Source organism: Sinocyclocheilus rhinocerous, unplaced genomic scaffold (genome assembly GCF_001515625.1).
Source record: "Sinocyclocheilus rhinocerous isolate Xijiao unplaced genomic scaffold, SAMN03320098_v1.1 scaffold4214, whole genome shotgun sequence".
Lineage (NCBI taxonomy): Eukaryota > Metazoa > Chordata > Actinopteri > Cypriniformes > Cyprinidae > Sinocyclocheilus > Sinocyclocheilus rhinocerous.
In genome coordinates, this window is record NW_015636077.1 from 192,313 (window position 1) to 211,282 (window position 18,970).

General features: G+C 35.1%; 2 protein-coding genes across 2 annotated transcripts in view; both read left to right on the forward strand.

Annotated features, from left to right (window-relative positions):
• Window positions 1–5,091, forward strand: part of LOC107747661 (sialic acid-binding Ig-like lectin 14) — an 8,003-nt gene extending 2,912 nt beyond the window's left edge. The window contains exons 2-12 of the mRNA XM_016562256.1: window positions 188–247; window positions 1,069–1,449; window positions 1,555–1,815; window positions 2,043–2,067; window positions 2,576–2,608; window positions 2,705–2,752; window positions 3,835–3,861; window positions 4,184–4,225; window positions 4,549–4,617; window positions 4,814–4,832; window positions 5,012–5,091. Coding sequence (XP_016417742.1) covers window positions 208–247; window positions 1,069–1,449; window positions 1,555–1,815; window positions 2,043–2,067; window positions 2,576–2,608; window positions 2,705–2,752; window positions 3,835–3,861; window positions 4,184–4,225; window positions 4,549–4,617; window positions 4,814–4,832; window positions 5,012–5,074 — 1,008 coding nt within the window. The 5' untranslated portion in view covers window positions 188–207 and the 3' untranslated portion in view covers window positions 5,075–5,091. The remainder of the gene's footprint in view (window positions 1–187; window positions 248–1,068; window positions 1,450–1,554; window positions 1,816–2,042; window positions 2,068–2,575; window positions 2,609–2,704; window positions 2,753–3,834; window positions 3,862–4,183; window positions 4,226–4,548; window positions 4,618–4,813; window positions 4,833–5,011) is intronic.
• A 2,031-nt stretch (window positions 5,092–7,122) lies between these two features.
• Window positions 7,123–18,970, forward strand: part of LOC107747662 (uncharacterized) — a 22,515-nt gene continuing 10,667 nt past the window's right edge. Inside the window, exons 1-9 of the mRNA XM_016562257.1 lie at window positions 7,123–7,192; window positions 7,367–7,418; window positions 8,337–8,720; window positions 8,845–9,129; window positions 9,230–9,523; window positions 9,861–9,896; window positions 10,011–10,352; window positions 10,484–10,780; window positions 10,937–11,039. Coding sequence (XP_016417743.1) covers window positions 7,385–7,418; window positions 8,337–8,720; window positions 8,845–9,129; window positions 9,230–9,523; window positions 9,861–9,896; window positions 10,011–10,352; window positions 10,484–10,780; window positions 10,937–11,039 — 1,775 coding nt within the window. The 5' untranslated portion in view covers window positions 7,123–7,192; window positions 7,367–7,384. The remainder of the gene's footprint in view (window positions 7,193–7,366; window positions 7,419–8,336; window positions 8,721–8,844; window positions 9,130–9,229; window positions 9,524–9,860; window positions 9,897–10,010; window positions 10,353–10,483; window positions 10,781–10,936; window positions 11,040–18,970) is intronic.

The following is an 18,970-nucleotide window of genomic DNA, read 5'->3' on the forward strand; positions in this document are numbered from 1 at the left end:
ATATATATATACTTATATATAGTTTATAAGTATTATTCATGATTTTAGTTCACTATAGTGTCCTGTTTAACACTCAGGTTAATGTATATGAACTCTATATAATTATATGATTAGTGAGGTCTATCCAGTGCCCTAGACAAAAATTATTGTATGTGCAAAGAAATCAGTATTGTTTTTGCCTCTTCAGTTTCTAGAGTCCAGTCCACCATGGATGTACGGGCAGGAATTTTTCTCTACTGGCTTCACTGTATGACTTTAAAGCTTTCTTTCCATACATTATATGAATAAATTATTTTAATGATTTTAATAATTTTAGAATGTTATTAGAAATAATTATTTCTATTAAAATGTTAACTTCTTTACATGTTTTTTTTTTTAAAGTTTATTAAAGGAATATTTCACCCAGAAATGAAAATTTACTGTTAAATTACTAACCCTCGGGCCATGCAAGATATCGGTGACATCAGTGGAACAGTAAAGAAGATTTTTTGCTTAATTAACCCACGGTCCTTGGTGTTTCATAATATGCAAGTCCATGGCTACCATCACTTTGAGAGTCAAAAAAAAAGGCAGATACAAAAACACTAAATTAATCCCCTGAACTCCTGGCGAGGTCTTATGAGGCAAAATGATCAGTTTGTATAAGAAACTGAACATTATTTACAATATTGTTACCTAATCTAGCCTCAGGCAAACGGTCCCGCAGGCTCACGCTCATTATGTACTGTACAGTACGTTGTGCATATGAAACTAAAAAAATTTCTAAATAATGTTCTGTTTCTTACACAAACTGATTGTTTGCTTCATACGACTTACATATATTGTCAGGAGCCTCTGGGATTCATTTAATTTTTTGTATCTGCTTTTTTTTGGTAGCTCTGGACTTGCATTTTATGAATCACCAAGTATACCATTGGGTTCAACTAAAAAAGATCTTTACTGTTGTACTGAATAAAGAAAGTCACCTGCATCTTGTGTTGATTAGTAAATCAACAGCAAATTGTAATTTTTTGGGTGAACTATTCAAAATCAGAATTTTTTACTAATTGTATCCTTATTATTTTGCAGTTATTTGCGCAGGCGTGTTTGCTGATGTTTGGAAGGTACATGTAGAGCCTGAAATGAAGGCTCTGGTCTCATCTTGTGTCGTGTTGCCCTGTTCATTCAAATACCCTGCTCAAGAACAGCCCTCTGAACGTATAAGAGCTATATGGCACATGAAGGACAACTGGGATGATATTATTTTTCACAAAGACCCTACAAGGGTTAAAGACAGTTTCAAGGGTCGTACAAAACTGATTGGTTCACTGGGTGGTTCCAACTGCTCCTTGGAGATTGATAAGGTCAAAAACCATGACAACGGCCCGTATTGTTTCAGGGTGGAATTAGAAACATCTAAAAAAGACAAGTACTCCTTTGTGGAAAACTGTGTTTCTATTAAAATGATTGGTAAGTAAGTGTGCTTTTGAGCTCTCAACCTGTGATTACAACAACTAAATAGGGTACAAAATAAGAAAACAGCCTAAATGTGAATCATTCAAAATGCATTTACAGAGCAAGCATCAAAACCAGAGCTGCAGGCTGAGCAGTCTGTGCCGGAGGGTGAACCTGCAGTCTTCAAGTGCTCTGTCCGGCACACCTGTCCGTCCTACCAGCCCACTCTCACCTGGAGCCACACTGGAAAAGTCGTCATGAGCTACAAGGACATCAGTCATGGAAACTGGGAAGCAGAGTCTGTCCTGACCTTCATCCCTCAAAAAGAGGATGATCACACCTCTATCACATGCACAGTCAAGCACCACGGGAATGTCGAGGGCTGGACCTGACTTATAAATAACATAAATATCAGTGACTAATAATAAAAAAAAGACACATTCTTAAAACAGTTTTACACTGTGAATGAAAATGATGAACAAATGAATGATTTCTGGTAAAATACTGCACTTGTATGTGAGGATTTGAGAATGCATGATGACATTCTTGTATGTTTCAGTAATTTTATTTATTTATGACTCAAATCGTTCCCAGGAAGCGCATTGCAGATCTCCAATCCAGAAATGACAATGGGTGAGCATTACCAGCAGTTCTACCTGGGAACATTATTGTGCCTCAGTCTGACTTTAAAATTATTTTAAAATGAGGCTTTTTTTGAGTCAATGTCAGTGAACTTTGATACACCAGGTACTGTATATAACATCACAACTTATTTTTTTCAATAGAAAATGAATAGAAGATACATAGGAAAGAAATCTAAACTCATTGGGTTATTAATACAGTTACAATAGAAAAAAAATATTAGTAAATTATTTTTCTGTTATAAAAAGAGATAAAGACAGATATTAAACCATGGTGGTGTGCTATTCTGAATGGGGTGGAGAGGGGAAGTACATTGTTTAAAGATGCTTCCTGCTGATAAAAGCACACAGATCTGTTTTCAATATCTAATAATACAGTTCCTAATTAGAATAGTTAAAACATGACAATAAAACGTGACAATAAGACGCCATACGTTAACAATCTGACTGAAAGTAAAAATCATCATAATTGTTTTACTAAGTCTTAAATGTTTTTTTAGAGTGTGGAGTCGACTATCAAGACTGTCTCGCAGGTAATCAGTATATTTTTGATTGTTTTTAAACTGCATTGCATTGGCCAGCCTCCATCGGTTATGAATGAACTTGCCATTCTTCTATGTGATCACCAGGTTTCGTTCAGATGACGGCAGCAGTGGTCCTGGTGGCAGAGAGCAGAGGCAAGTACACAACAGCTTCTAATGTGTTCTTCTGCAACAAACCGGGACATAACAGATCCTCTGGCGGAAAAATACTCAATCTATGGCATGTTTTGGATTTTAGTTATGGTTGTTTTTTAGACAAAGATATAGTTAAAATTATTAGCAGCAGTTGAAGGTGTAGGACAGAATGTTCAGATGCCATGAATATGTGTATAAAACTGAGTTGTTCTGATGACAGGTGGTATTTTGATAAAATATTATTATAATTATTTGCTTTTAACTTTGACATGTTGCAATTTTCAAAAGTAATAGCACTTAAAGTTTAAAGGGGTCATATGATGCTATTTTAAAGATCATTATTTTGTGTATTTGGTGTAACAGAATATGTTGACATGCTTTAATGTTCAAAAAACACATTATTTTTCAAATACTGTACATTATTGTATCATATGACCCCTTTAATGTTATATCCCATGTCTGTAGAATTAATCTATTTCTTGTAAATTAAATTTTAATATGAACATAGTATTAATGTTTGTAACTTTTTGTGTCATATATGTAAGGAAAGGGTACCACTTTATTTTAGGTTTAACTAGCTGCTTATTAGCATGCATATTACTAGAACATTAGCCATTTATTAGTACTAATTAAGCACACATTAATGTCTTATTCTATATGACTTTATTCTACATACCTAATCCTGCCCAATACCTAAACTTAACAACTACCTTAATAACTATTAATAAGCAGCAAATTAGGAATTTATTGAGGGAAAAGTCGTAGTTAATAGTGAATAAGTGTTCCCTATTCTAAAGTGTTACCCGTGTTGCTTACAGTATCTAGTTATTGAAAACGTCGCCACAGTGCTGTTCTAAAGAAGTCTATATTCAGCACAGAACACAGCATTAGTTTTTAAATAGAGATAGAAATGTTTCACTACCGTTTCACTAGCTGTTAAATTAACACTTATCAATGTCTATTAGTGTAGCTGTGAGTGGTAGCTGTGAAACATTCATCTGTAAATGACGATATGACTAGATTAAATATAAAAATGCATTTTTTTTCTCATTTGCATTTTTCTATTCCTCTTTTTGATTTAGGAGGTCTATTTGGAGTAGATTTTCAAGGTACCCACACACTGCCTTATCAGCCTGTTAAGGATATCATCTTATTTGTGTCATTGCAAAGAAAGACTAGGCTTTCTTTTTGAGCCTGGTATCTGCTTCTTGTCTGAAACACAAATTAAAACATTAAAAATTAAGTGACTATTGTGTTCTTGAAACATTATGGGATTATGTTCAAGTTAGTCGTTCAAAACACGGCAATATGCTATGCAGCCCAATGTTTTCATACCTGAAAAAAAAATATATATAACTGAAAACACTTGTCATGGAAATATATATTTTGCTGATCCTAAAGACTAATGTCTATTTTTCCTATATTTTAAAGGAGAGGTCAAGGGCATCAAATTGACAGGGATTCTGACAACAAGTAAGTATCTGCATGTTTATTATGAATGACTATTTGTAAATTATATATATATTTTAAGGATTATTTACCAGATTTGATTTATCATAGTGTTATATGTTAATAAAAGTGGAGGTCTGATTCCAATAAATGTTTTTGTGAATGTTTATTCTGTAAAACAGTAAAGCATGGCTCTAGCAATGCCAATGTCATGGGTTCGATTCTCAGGGAAAACATCCTTTTTTTTCTGTCCACATCCACTGTGTTATGGACAGTTACTTCAATATACCCAAGCATTTTTTTGTCATGTTTTACTGGAGTATGACAGAGGTTTCTGATCTTAACAGGGCAAACAACGTATGTACAGTGTCAGGAAACAAGCCTTTCTCCAAAGCTCGAATGCCATCACCAAAGAGGTATGGAGCATATGAAATATCTTACTGAGTGCCTATTCATGGCATTGAATGACTCATATCTGTACTCAGTACTCAAATATTCTCTTTGCTACAACAGTCCAGTATCTTGTGTAATTTGATTTTTATCAATGTTTTATTGTAGTTAAATTCAGAATGTCTTTGCAACACAAATTCCTTTTCACATGATTCACCTCAGTGGGGCCAAATCACATTCTGTGAGTACATACTTTATCATACTTTTCCCATTACTTCATGTGAAAATCTTTTTAGTATTGTTAACATCTGTTGTTTAGTGCTTGATTTCTTGTTGGTCATACATTTTATCTCATTACTCATAACTGACATGTGTTATTTCCTATTACATCTGATTTCTGAATATCTCTTTTCCATTAAGGGTCACAGTTACGATGATGATTACACCAACACAGTAGACCTCAACTTATATGGAAATATCTGATGAAAATGCCTCATTTTAGATAATAATAATAATAATAATAATAAATTACATTTATATAGCGCTTTTCTAGGCACTCAAAGCGCTTTACATTGTCAGGGGGTATCTCCTCATCCACCACCAGTGTGCAGCATCCACCTGGATGATTGCTCAAGGTCCAAGATGAACACAGTAGACTTGACATCAGGGGAGTGTTGCATTTTAAGCCTGACCTATAATGCCTACACATGCATATAGTACAGTATTACTGTATTTACATATTGTTATGATGCTTACATTGCAAAGTTATAAAAAATAAAGTACATAATAGTTATATATAGTGCTAACACTTTTTAATATGTGAGAAACATTTAAACATTTTTTGCTGAACTTAAGCTGACAGTTAAAGGTGTCATGAACTGAGAAATCTAATTTCCCTTGATCGTTTGATATATGTCAGGTCAATGAACTATAAAAAAAACATCAAGTAAGTTTCAGAACTCAAAACTTTCTCGTTGGCTCAAAAACAGCTCTTATTGAAACCAAGCTGCCAAAACGTCTCGTTGAGACGTTCTTGTTCTGAAAAACAGACTGCTCTACAGAGATGGTCAAAAACAGGATCGCAAATAGCCTATTACTTCTAAATTGTTGTTTTTTTCTTCTTGCTAACAATATAAGTGGACCTAAAATGAACTTTATAAAATAATAATAAAACAAATGCAGTTCATGACCCCTACTGTATTTTTATTGTCATTTTTGATAAATAATTTGTGAGATGTTTGTGTGAATAATTTCAGATGTGTTTTTGTGTGTTTATTTTAGTGAATTATGGACCAAAAAATACTAAAATGTATTTTTTTTTAAATAACATCGTTACATTTAATTTGTACCATGTAGCCTAAAGGTTTAATAAAGCATGATGCAATATATTCACTGTTACTCATTGGCGTGTGGATTTCTCTTACTCTCGGGGGAGTCGTGGCCTAATGGTTAGAGAGTCGGACTCATAACCCAAAGGTTGTGGGTTCAAGTCTCGTACCGGCAGGGATTGTAGGTGGGGGGAGTGAATGTACAGCGCTCTCTCCCACCTTCAATATCACGACTGAGGTGCCCTTGAGCAAGGCACCGAACCCCCAACTGCTCCCCGGGCGCAGCAGCATAAATGGCTGCCCACTGCTCCGTGTGTGTGTGTTCACTGCTGTGTGTGTGCAGTGTGCACTTTGGATGGGATAAATGCAGAGCACTAATTCCGAGTATGGGTCACCATACTTGGCCACATGTCACTTCACTTAATTTCTCTCATTCTCGTCTCATGCTCTGTTTTGACAGGTGGTTTCAGAATAGAATTTTCACCAAGCAGAATGTAATTTCATCTTAAATTCTGGACGTTTCTGAGTCAAATAATTTACCTGCTTTTTTGAAATCACGATTAAAATGAGTTACAAAAAATAACTCATGAATAAACCACCAATCTATCATTTGTATATTCACAACTGTCTTGATCAAGACAAGAACATTTTATCTGTTACCTCATTTAGCAATACCACAGACAGGCATTAAAACTTTCTAAACACAACTAAAAAGTATTAACATGTATTTCAAGGGGTTTTAGTGATTCGGGATACTTTTAACACCTCAACAAATCAATTAAACAACTGTCAAAGTTTAGCAAGTAAAATGTACTGTACATGCCCTAACCTTACTTAACCAGAGTGATGACTGATGTTGTTTTATTCTTTATTTGCATCTAAAGGGTTTGTCTAGTTTTATCAAGCAGCACATGCATACTGTACTATTCAAGTTATTTCAAAACCCAAAGCTTGAAAAATTTTAATGGGTATTTGTACGGAGTGGACTATACAGCAGTCTTAGCCTTAATTAGCATAGACTGTCTACAATTAGTTCACGATGCAACACTAGGTGTGACAGCCTTATTTGGAAGAAAATGAAATATTCCACTCTCTGTTACTCTCTCAACCATGCTTGAGTCATAGTAAAGAGCGTTCACGCCTCCTCTTATAGGATATTCTTCATATAACTGTGCAGTGTTTTTGTCTTTCATAGTCTCTCACATTTTGCAGGGCTTGGCATAGAACTTTTCTATCCAATCCATTTGTTTGTGAATGAGACTTCATTAAGAAGGTAAGAATGGAAATAAAAGTATATTACATTTTATTTAACCAAAGTCTTAAGGTTTAATTTTCCATAAATTTTAGCCCAATTTGTCTTGATTTGGTGGCTCCACTTATAGCATAAAATAACATGTAATAATATAATAATAATGTAAATCAACAGTTGTTTTTGTTTTTACTTAAGGGCAAACCCAGGATCGTGATGGGACCTCTGCTACTTAAACTGCTTTTACAAGGTATAATTTTTCCTCTCTTTTTCTTCATAGATGCTGTTGATAAGGGTATACAGTACAGTACATAAAATCTAGAAAGGCTATTTATGAAATGTATCAAAAGTGTGGGTTTTTTTCAGGTCAGGTCTTTATTTATGAAGGCTTTTGTTTTGTCTTCCCCAGTGCTGCCTCATGGTAATTTTACTGTGTTTAAGATTGTGCATAAAATCTAAATTGCAGATAAGAAGATTAGATATTTACATCAGATAAGCCAAGGAATTTGACAGTCACCAGTGTATGTCACTTCTCAGATATTTCCAGACCACAGGCAAACACTGATTCAACGCCGGCAAAAACAAGCGCCGAGCAACGCCACCAGATACTGATGAGGAAACAAACTGACACAACAAAATCTGAAAAAAAAAAAAAAAAAACGTGTTTGTTGGCGTTGGTCTGAGTTTGTCAGTGCAGTGTGAACTGGCTTAAAATAATAAGTTATAAATGCTGTAATACTGATTAAATGTTGGGAAGTGTTCCAGATATTGGGTGGCATGCAATAACCAGTATAAATATAAATGCAGTAATAAAAATGTTTTGACCGAACCGGGCTAATATGGTCATACTTCCTGGTTCTTGTGAGGACTCTAGCTGCTGTATTTTGGACCAGTCTATTAAGCGTGCAGGGCAAATCAAAATAAGAGAATAAATTAATGTTGTGGGATCTTTTTTTTTCAGGTAATTTGCAGGGATTCCTACTTGACGCATTTTCAACCACCACTTGACATTTGTCCACTCAACATTCGTTTGTTTCTGTAATAGTTTTGGATGTTCACAATATTGAGAATGTGCAGAGAACATGTGGTTAGAAAACAAAAAGAAATACTTTTGAAAAAGTTTGCTTAATTTACCTTCCATTAATGTTCTCCAACTTTTGTCCCACAGGTGTTCTGCTGAATGATGCTTTGGCATGGTATGTGAGTATGCCATTGGAAATTCGTGGCCTCAAAGGTTCTTGTCTGGTTATACCATGTTCTTTCTACTACACATCATACCCACCCAAAGACCCACGTAGAGTTGTGTGGTATCAGTGGGTCTCTATAGGTTATCCTTTAGTTTACGATCCATCGCATCCAAATTATGTCATTGAGAAGTTCAGAGAGAAAACTTATTTATATCGTGAACCATCAAGTTGGGATTGCAGTCTGCTGATCAAAAACCTTGAACTGTACCACCATGGAGAGAAATTATACACATGGATTGACCCAGAAAATGTTGGATGGCGCACATACAAATTTTATGACGTCACCTCTACTATTGTTGTTGACAGTATGTAAATATTCTTGTGGTTGCCAATAATAACCATAACAATAGACCCATTGACTGTCTTCTAACCAATTTTTGGGTTTAAACTGATATTATGTATTAATACCAATGTTTCTGTCAATTGTAGCACAGCCACATCAGCCCAGCATTTATATTTATGGAGGTGAAAGGACGGGTGACACTGTCACAGTAGCATGTTCAGCTTCCCACACGTGTCCATTCAGCAAACCAAAAATCACTCTGAGCGGTATAGAAGGAACTGACGAAATCAGGGATGAGTCTAAAGACAGTCTGTGGAAAATCACTCTGACACGCACAGGTGTCTTAAAGGCAGAGCGCTCGACTATTAAGTGTTCAGTAACACATTATGGTGACATAACAGTGACAGCTACAGAGGACAAAAGCGCAGAATGTGAGTAAACACAAATATGAACTGTTATGTATGCTATTAGCTATAAGTTCACTATCAATGTCACAGTGGAACCTATTACAAGATTTCAGTTCAATTTCAGGTGCTCATCATAAAATAACGATTGAGCCTGAACTGGCAGATGTCACAGAGGGCATCGCAAAGAACTTCATTTGTAGCGTCTACCATTCCTGCCAGAAAGAGAATCCAACCATCACATGGAACTATGAGAACATGCAGGTCACAACGGGGAACAAAAAACTCTCTGGTTTAGATCAGATCAGCTATTCCAACATAACCTTTCTGGCTGCAAAAGAGGACAATGAAAAGAAACTGATTTGCACTGCAACATTTTCTGGAGCAGACTTTAAGGCATCTGTTGTTTTACGTGTGCAACGTGAGTAATCTTACATTATGTGTGTTGCGGTCTTGTTCAGATTTTTTAAATTTTATTTATAATTGATTCATTTTGAATCTGCAAAAGCAAGAAACAAATCATGTGCTGACTGCCATAAAGATGGTGAAGATTAAGGCCTGAAACACATATGCAAGTATGTGAACACGGAGGCTTCGAGCTATGAAAGCATGTGTGCAACCAAATGTTCACATACTTGCATGAAGTACTGTATGTTTCTAGCCTGAAGCACAAATACAAGAGTTTATTTAAGCAGAACCCAACAATAAGTAAAACTTTAAAATCCCAAGCTTATTGTTTTCTACTAATTGTCTTACAGAGTATCAAAAACCAGCTAGTCCAATGCAGAATGAAAGTATGTTTTTATCCCCTATGTCTATTCTCAGATTTACAGTATATGATTAGAAATGACATGTTCAGTTCTGTGACAATTGATTAATCCACTATATGGTGTCACATATCATTTTAGCCTATTTCCAACACGTGGCAGATGTGATACCCAAGATCACTGCGTTGCCTCGTTCGTGTGTGGTAATACCGTGCAGTTTCAAGATGGAGGAGGAATATGTCACTCGACTTCGGGTTCTTTGGGTCACCAAAAAAGGTGGCTTCATGTTCCACACCGACCCAGTTGATGTCTTGGACAACTTCAAAGGCCGCACAAGGCTCCTCGGAAACCCGGATGAGCAAGACTGTACTGTGGAGATGGATAATGTGCAAACTCATGACAACGGGCCGTTCTGTTTCCGAGCAGAAAGAGAAAATGAGAGATACAGCTTCAACAACAGCTGTGTGTTCATTATAATGCGGGGTGAGAACATATAACCACATTACGGGGTGAGGAAATATAACCAATCACTTGGGTTCACATACTTTTGAAAGTGTTTTTCATCCATCACATCCCAGAACTAGTATAAACATGTTGTGTTTTTTATTATAAAGCATCTCCCGACAAACCTGTGATGTCATCCCTCCCTGAAGACATCGAGCCCGGGACACGAGTCGCCGTCAAATGCTCAGTCAACCACACATGCTCCTCTCACCCTCCCCAAATCACCTGGAGCGTCCCAACAGCCCGAGAAACTATCAGCCACAGTCACATGGGTGGAGGCGTCTGGGAAACAGTGTCCGCTGTGACCTTTATTCCTACTGGATATGAAGAGAAAGATGAAATTGTCTGCACTGCCAAATTTTGGGGTGGTAAAACACAGGAAAATACTGCCTTCCTCAGTATTAGAAGTAAGTACAGACTGATAGGGTTACATCCAATATTTATTTGGAGGATCTTTGCATGTACATATGTTTATGAGATCTACTTTAATATGACTGGTCAAATAGAAACTGTACGTCATGATTTGTAAGAGATGTGACTTTTTAAAATTCAAATTATCATAGGAGTTCAAGGGGTTGGTTTTGGGCCTTATGTCATTGGATCGTCACTTGTGTTCATCCTAATTTGCATATTTGCTGGAGTCTTCATTTACAAGAGGCGACACAAGTAAGTGTTTTTTGTTTTTTTTGGCTTATGCTCATTCTTCAAAATGTCTGTTGTAATTGATTCTGCATCTCAAACTATCTAGCACCACTAATAAGTCAGAAGTGCACTGGTTTCTGCTTACAGTATAACTCAAAAGTACATGCAGACCAATTTTATCCAGACATAATAATATGGATGGTGCTATTAAATTTACGCATCTGCTACTGCTGTGCTCAGTTTCTGTTTTTATCAGTCAGCATTGACAACTTCTCATTGTCATTATCGATTGTAGACGGCCTCATCAGGATATGCAAGGTTCACTAACACGATCTGAGCCAAGGTATGCACGACATACTCATTTAATCCGTTTTTACTCATTAATTCATGTTAAGAGCAAAGATTTTCTGATTTGTAATGCACTAGCAATTTTAACCCTATTCTTTGATATAGGAGATCAGTTTGGAACAGATTCACAAGGTTGGACTTTACAAAGATCTCATCTTTGCATCTGTATCTTTTTTTTTTTCTTCTTATCCTGAGACTATTTTCAAATTCTCCCCCAGTCGTTTTAGTATGCCTGAAGGAAGAGCAGCTTGGAATAACAGGGGAAACTGGAGTGGTACCAGGCAAGTACATCATGAAAATGTAAAAAGAAAGAAAGTCTGGTTAGTGTTGATTCTCTCCAGTGCCTTAACTAGTGTTATCTACAGGTACACTGGAGATGCTCCCGAAAGACCACCAAAGCCTGAACAAAGGCAGGTTGAAAATATATTTAACATAACTAAAATTAACCATAAATTATGTTAACAATTAATCATATTATACATTACCTGATATTAAACGTTACATGACACACAAATCTCAACAGACAGAGCATCTGGAGCCGATTTTCTAGGTAATCAGTATTCACCTTTTTTTAATCATTGTGTGTTTCATTATTAAATAATAAAATACTCCAATTTGTTAATTTTATTCTCTTTTTCTTGTAGACACCAATCACCCAGAACCAATACAAATCTGAGAGCAGAATACAAGTCAGTATTTTATTCTTAAAAAAATTAATAATATCAGTTATATTTTACACTATACATTTTTAAAAATGAATGGTTGTCATTGTATATTAAACAGAGATATAAGAAAGCATCACTGATGAACCTTCTCTCTTCACAGGGCAAACAACACATGTACAGTGTCAGGAAACAAGCCTTTCTCCAAACTTCATATGCTGTCACCAAAGAGGTACAGTGCATTTCAACCACATACAGTATGAATCTGTCAGTATTCACATTACACAGCAAAATAATATTGAATAAAGTCTATATGAACAGAGTGTCAAATTAAAAGTCCCAATGCCACTTCAGGATTCCTTCCACTTTAACACTGATCTTTTTAACAGAAAAAAAAAAAAAACAATTATAGATTTTCTTTAAGCTGCAATTTGGTAATTATAAATGTATTAAATGAACACAGTTTATTGTAATATCAATGTCTTCATGCATTATAATACTTAAGCACTGAATGTGCTGGCAGATACAGGTCTATGAATAGTCTATTAAATGTATATAGCTTAACAGTTGTTATGATAAATGCAAACATGCGATTTTTAAATTCTTATTTTCCCCATGCACTTCAGTAAGCCAAAATCCTACCATGTGAGTACATTTATTTACATTTACATGTATTTACTTACAGCATAGCAAACATGCTCAGTTTCTGTGATTTATATGCTATTCACTGACTTCTGCCTATCTTAAATTTTCTTTTAAGGGTTATGATTCTGATGCTGATTTCACCAACCTATATGGAAATGTCTGATGAAAACATTACATCAGGGCTGTGCATGTGCTCTGACAGGTGGATGACATGTCCAGATTGCATAATTTCCTCATCCTGTTCCCCTGTTCAACATTGTTTTACAAATGACAACAAAAAACAGATACTGAAAAGGACAAAACAACCAAAAAAAAAAAAAGTTTCTGAAATTAACTTCTGAAATTGAAATGTATTTTTATTGACTTTAACATACTTTTATGGCTCAACCATTTAGCAGCTTGATTGCAAAAAAACAAAAAAATAAAATAAAAATAATAATAATAAATAAAAAATCTTGAGCACTTAATCAGTCAAAATCAAATAATGTTTTGGTAAAATGTCCAGAAAGTATGAAACGACCTTTGTTACTTAATTTACTTTTCCAAAATACATTCTTTTCAAATTTTGGATAAATTTATTTGTCAAATTAAATAAATTCATTAAATTACTTAAGAATGAGGAATGCTAAAGTGCTGCAATAAAGTCCTAAAATTGCCTAAAAACTAGGGATGTACCAATCATTATTTTTATTTTTTATTTTTTTGCCCCAGAGTCATTTAATGTTGAATATTTGCCGATACAGAGTCCTCATCTGATATTTGTATTTTCGTAGTGTTGTCTGATAACAGATGTAATTTTAGGGGATTGAGTGGTAATATATATCTTTTTGATAAAATATGGAATTCATTTCACATTTGACATTTGAAAACTCATGTCTGAAGAATCAGTGGAATATTTATTGTGTGTTTAACTGTATTATGAACACAGTATTGATTTTTGTAAATACTTTGTGCCTCATTTGGAAACAAGGCAGCAAAGTTTTTTTTTTTTTTAATCATTAAAATCAAATGTTAAGGCATCTGTTTTTGGGGAAGAATCTTCAGTGTGTTCATAAGCTACTAACACAATGTTCTTTTTTTTTTTTAAATGTTTCGCTACATTTCACCAGCTTGTGGTTGTATAAATTAATGCTCATCAGTGCAGTTGTAGGTGGTGGTTGTCAAACATTCATCTGTAGAAAGAAAGCTATGATTAAATGTCAAACTGCATTATTTACATTTTTCTGTTCCTCTTTTTGATTTAGGAGGTCTGTTTGGAATAGATTAAGGTACCCACACACAGCCTTGTCAGATTGTTAAGGGCATTGTCTTGCTTGTGTCTTTGGCAAGACTAGACTTTCTTTTTGAGCTTGGTATCTGCTTCTAATCTGAAACACAAATAAAAAATATTAAAAACTAGGTCACTATTGTACCACAAAACAAATACTTATGTTTAGGGATCAAATTAGTTATGGAACCATGGATCTAAAACATGAACAATAAGCTATGCAGGCAGCCCAGGGGGGGGGGAGTCAATGGTTACCAGCAACTGATTGGTTACCAACATTTTTCTTCTTTTGTATCTTTTATATTCTCTTCTTTTTCAACAGAAGAAATTCGTACAGGTATGGAACAACATGAAGACCATATTTGGGTGAATTATCCCATTAATAATAGAATAGAATAGAATAGAATAGTTTTATTGTCATTGTTATTGTGACTGTTTAGCAGCTCACAAGGTTTGGCATAATAAAATATTAAGGATAGAATATATATATTCTATTTCTACCTCGCCTTTGAGTTCTATTGTATTAGAGGGTCAAGTGTGGAAGAGAGTGTCTTTAGCCATTTCTTGAAGATGTTGCAATTAGATCAGGTTGGCAGGGCATTCCACCAGCAGGGCAGTTAAGGTAAAAGTATGTGAAAGTGATTTTGTGCCTCTCAAAATAGTCACTTAAAATAAAAGGTGCTTCAAATGGTTCTTCACAGTGATGCCATAGAAGAACCATTTTTGGTTCCACAAATAACTATTCAGTCAAAGGTTCTTTAAAGAACCATCTCTTTCTTACCTTTTTATAATCTGAAGAACCTTCTTTCGCCACAAAGAACCTTATGTGAAACAGAAAGGTTCTTCAGATGTTAAAGGTTCTTTATGGAACCATTTAGACAAAAAGGTTCTTCTATGGCATCGTGAAGCACCTTTATTTTTAAGAGTGTAGAGTATACTGAAATATACATTGTAATGTGTGAGAGGCATTTGCAGATCTTATGCCGTAACCTAGTAGAAGACCAAGCTGTTTTAGTGTTTTCATTTATGTAGAACATGACCAAAAATACCAAAACACAAAATCTGGAAAAGCATCTTGATGTTTAATTTGTACTATATAGCCTAAAGGTTTAATGAAGTGCAATGCAGCACCTGCACTGTTACTCTTCTATCTGTATTTCTTTCTTTCTGCATCTGTATTTCTATTTGGCATTCGTGCAGGTGGCCATTTTTAGATATTGTTTTTTAAACACAACATTCAAACTTCACCCCTCCTTGCGGGCGGAACGCCACCATAAGCCCCCTGTCCCTGACTTGATACCATCAGAACACCCTCAACCGACTCAAGAGACTACACGCGGAAAGATGAATTTAGTGGTATTTTGCAAATATTATTTTTTTAAATAGTGTGTTTATCATGCATAAATAGCATTTTTGTATATGAATGAATAGTTATTCGCTAATAGTTAGATGACTGGCTGTAATTTGCGAGCGAAATTAGCCATATTCAGTAGTAAACAATAATTACGTGTCATCATAAAGACATAATTACACTGTGTAGTAATCTATCAGTTACAGACAGCAGTCAATAAGGCGAAAGCAACATACTGAACTGTTTTTGTGTCGAGACAGGAGAACTTGGCGCACTAGCTTCTTGAACTAAAATAAACGATAACTTCCTAATGAAGTCCCGCCTCACTTGTGCCACACGTCGTTATTAGCTGGAGCCAAAAGTTGCAGCCCAGAAACGTCCCGAGCACAGCAAAAACAAGAAGCAAATAATAACTGTACAGGCACAGGGCAGTATCTCTGTAGAAACAAATCCCACCACACACATCTAGTGGATCATAAGTAATGATTGAGAGGGATTACTTTTGTACGAGTCTATATTTTATCTTTTGGATAATTTCTGCATGAATTCTGCATGAATTTTCACTGTCAAGCAGTCCAGAATGGTGTATATAATCTTAAATGCTGGACGTTTCGCAGTCAAAGAATTTGCTAGCTTTTTACTGCTTTTTAAAATCACAATGAAATTGATTTGCAAAAGCAACCGATTTTCTGATAACGATGGATATTAGCTCTTATAGCATTTGCACTCCTTCTGAATTTCATGTATAAAGTTGTCTGCAACAATCATGTCACAAATTTTATTGTGTTGGATTTTTTTTTTTGTGTCATGTGGTTTATCATGTGACGTAATTTTTGCTAGTATTTAAGGGCTCATTAGTTTATGTGTTCATTGTCTGATGAAGAGCCATACGGGTCGAAACGTCACCAACCTTTCTTTTTTTCTAACAAATTTGATTGTACCAATCACAAAAATCGGTGTACTTGCTGCGCCTTACTATGCACTTTAGCACTCTTACTGCCGAGCACTCATAGATCTGCAAGGATTTTCAAGTATTACTTCAGTTACAATGCTTTTGGGAAGCAGCCTGTGATTCTAAGATAAGTTGTAACATTTTTTCTACGATCAACTTTCGATGCTTTCAATGCTTTTGGGAAATGTGACCCAGTTCATTTTTATCTGATACTCCTAAAACATAAAACAGTATCACTGACCGGAATTAACATTTTCTAAACATTAGGTATTAGAATGTATTTTAGACGCTTTTAAAGGACTTGATTTTAGGATGTATGTAATGCTTCAGCAAATCAATTAAAAAACTCTATTTATCTAGTAAAATGACAATTCTTTTTTGCATAGTGTTTGTCATGCTTTATCAAGCATGTCATTTCAAAACAAGATGCTTCAACACGTTACCTCAGTTAAAGTGGCAGTGGGATGGGCTAGAGACTGCAGAAGCAATGGTTTATTAAGAGGGGGGGTATAATTCACACTTCCTCTTATAGAATCTTTCTTGCATAACCAAACAGCACTTTTGTCTTGTGCTTTCAGGTTCTTGCATTTTGAAGTACATGGTGTAGGCTTTTTTCATCCAAACGATTTGAAACTGGATTAAGAAGGTAAGAATAAAAAAAAAAGATGAGGGTATATTATATCTGATTTATCATGACCAAGATTTTAGGATACTGTAGGATACATTTAATTTAACTGGCAACTTAAGGTTTCAAGTCATACATTTTAGAACCCTGTTTTATTGATTTGATGCTCCAAATCTGATAAGAATAACTGAAAATAGATATTGAGGATGTGTGCCACAGAAAGTCCCTTGGGTGACATTTCTGTTGTTTATTGGGTGACTTTATTTTGAAATGTTATATTTTGTAATGTAATTAAAAATGTAATTAATTTTGTACACATAAAACAATAGTTGTTTTTGATTTCACTTAAGGGCAAACCCAGGAACATGATGGGACCTCTGGTAGTTCATTTGCTTTTACAAGGTAATTCATCTGTTTTCTGTTTCTTTTCTTCATACATTAGGTGCATCTGATAAGGGTGTACAGCATTAAAATCTATCACTATTTTTTTTAATTATGTGACCTCTGCAGCTTTTCAGGTCAGGTTATTTAGTGTCTTTATGAATGTTGTTGTCTTTTCTTGTATCGGTTCTTGGTAATTTTACTGGGTCTAATGGTTACACACCATAAAGTCTGTGGCTAAATTTCATGTCGTGAAGGAATTCTTAACCACAACTTAATTTCAATTTAAAATGATTAGTGCAAATTCAACCAATATCTTCAGACTTTTTGAGCAACAGGGAGGGTAGTTTAATGTGTCAAGTGATCTTTCCAATCCATTCATTTTCGACATGTTTTTCGATTTTTTTTTTTTTAAATAGGCTAACTGTAACTGCAGAGGCGAATGATGGAATCATACATGTATCACTTGTAGTAGTAAAGCCAATCAGTATCACTGATTTCAAGTGGGCCACACCCTCTGAATGTACAGTATGAAGCGATATGATATGACTCCACCTAAAAACTGGAAGTCCACCTCCATCCAAGAAAAATGTGCGCAAAACATCACATAATTTACTAACTTTGTATGATGATGCCAAAATGCAAGCATTCTTGAGCTGCAAAGTGAAAGGCAAAGCAAAAGCATATATACTACTTAGATATAGTCTTCCATTTTGTATCATTAAAATAATGTTTTAATGAGATATCTGTATTTATACTGTGATGACTTTTTTTCAAATTTATTATAGATTTTCAATTACTTATGTGTTTATAAGTAATTTTACATACTTTTGGGTACAAACAGGTAATTTGCGGGAGGTCTGGCTTGGTGTCTCGCTTGCAGCACCATTCCTCTGGTTAGGATACATGCACTTATCTTCTTCCAGTAAGTTCCTCACCTGGTGAACCCGCATCCAGTATTTGGGTTGCATGCCATTAGTCACCATCTTTTACTGGACTTGGTGCCATACATGAGATTCCCTTAGTAATCCTGTATGTTCTTCCACGGTATGGTTTCCCTTGGTAAACTCGTGTCTTCCCTGGACAGTTGTTTACTGTCAGTCCCTGTTGTGTTCCCTTGAACTGGGGTCACGACAGTTTGTTTGACTGTGCTGCGACCAGTCTTACTATTCACGTTCATATTTGGATGTGTCTCCGCACCCCAACGGTTGCTGAAATCCTTTTTTGGCTTCTCTTTAAGCCCATATACTTTTTATGTGATACCAACTGTTTATCATGGCTGCTGGAAGTGCATTCTTCAAGCATCAATCTGCACCTTATTGATGACCCGTGGCAGGGGCGTAGCCATCATTTCAGAAGTGAGGGGGACAGAAATGTTATATATATATATATAACATATATAAACATTACAATATAACATTTCTGTAACCTACCTGTCAACAGTTTTTGAACAGTAAGATTTTTAATGTTTTTAAGAAGTCTCTTCTGCTCACCAAGCCTGCATTTATTTGATCCAAAGTACAGCAAAAGCAGCAATGTTGTGAAATAGTTTTACTATTTAAAATAACTGTTTTCTATCTGAATATATTTTTAAATGATTTCTGTGATCAAAGCTGAATTTGCAGCATCATTACTGCAGTCTTCAGTGTCACATCCTTCAGAAATCATTCTAATATGCTGATTTGCTGCTCAATAAACCTTTTTTAATTATTATTATTATTATT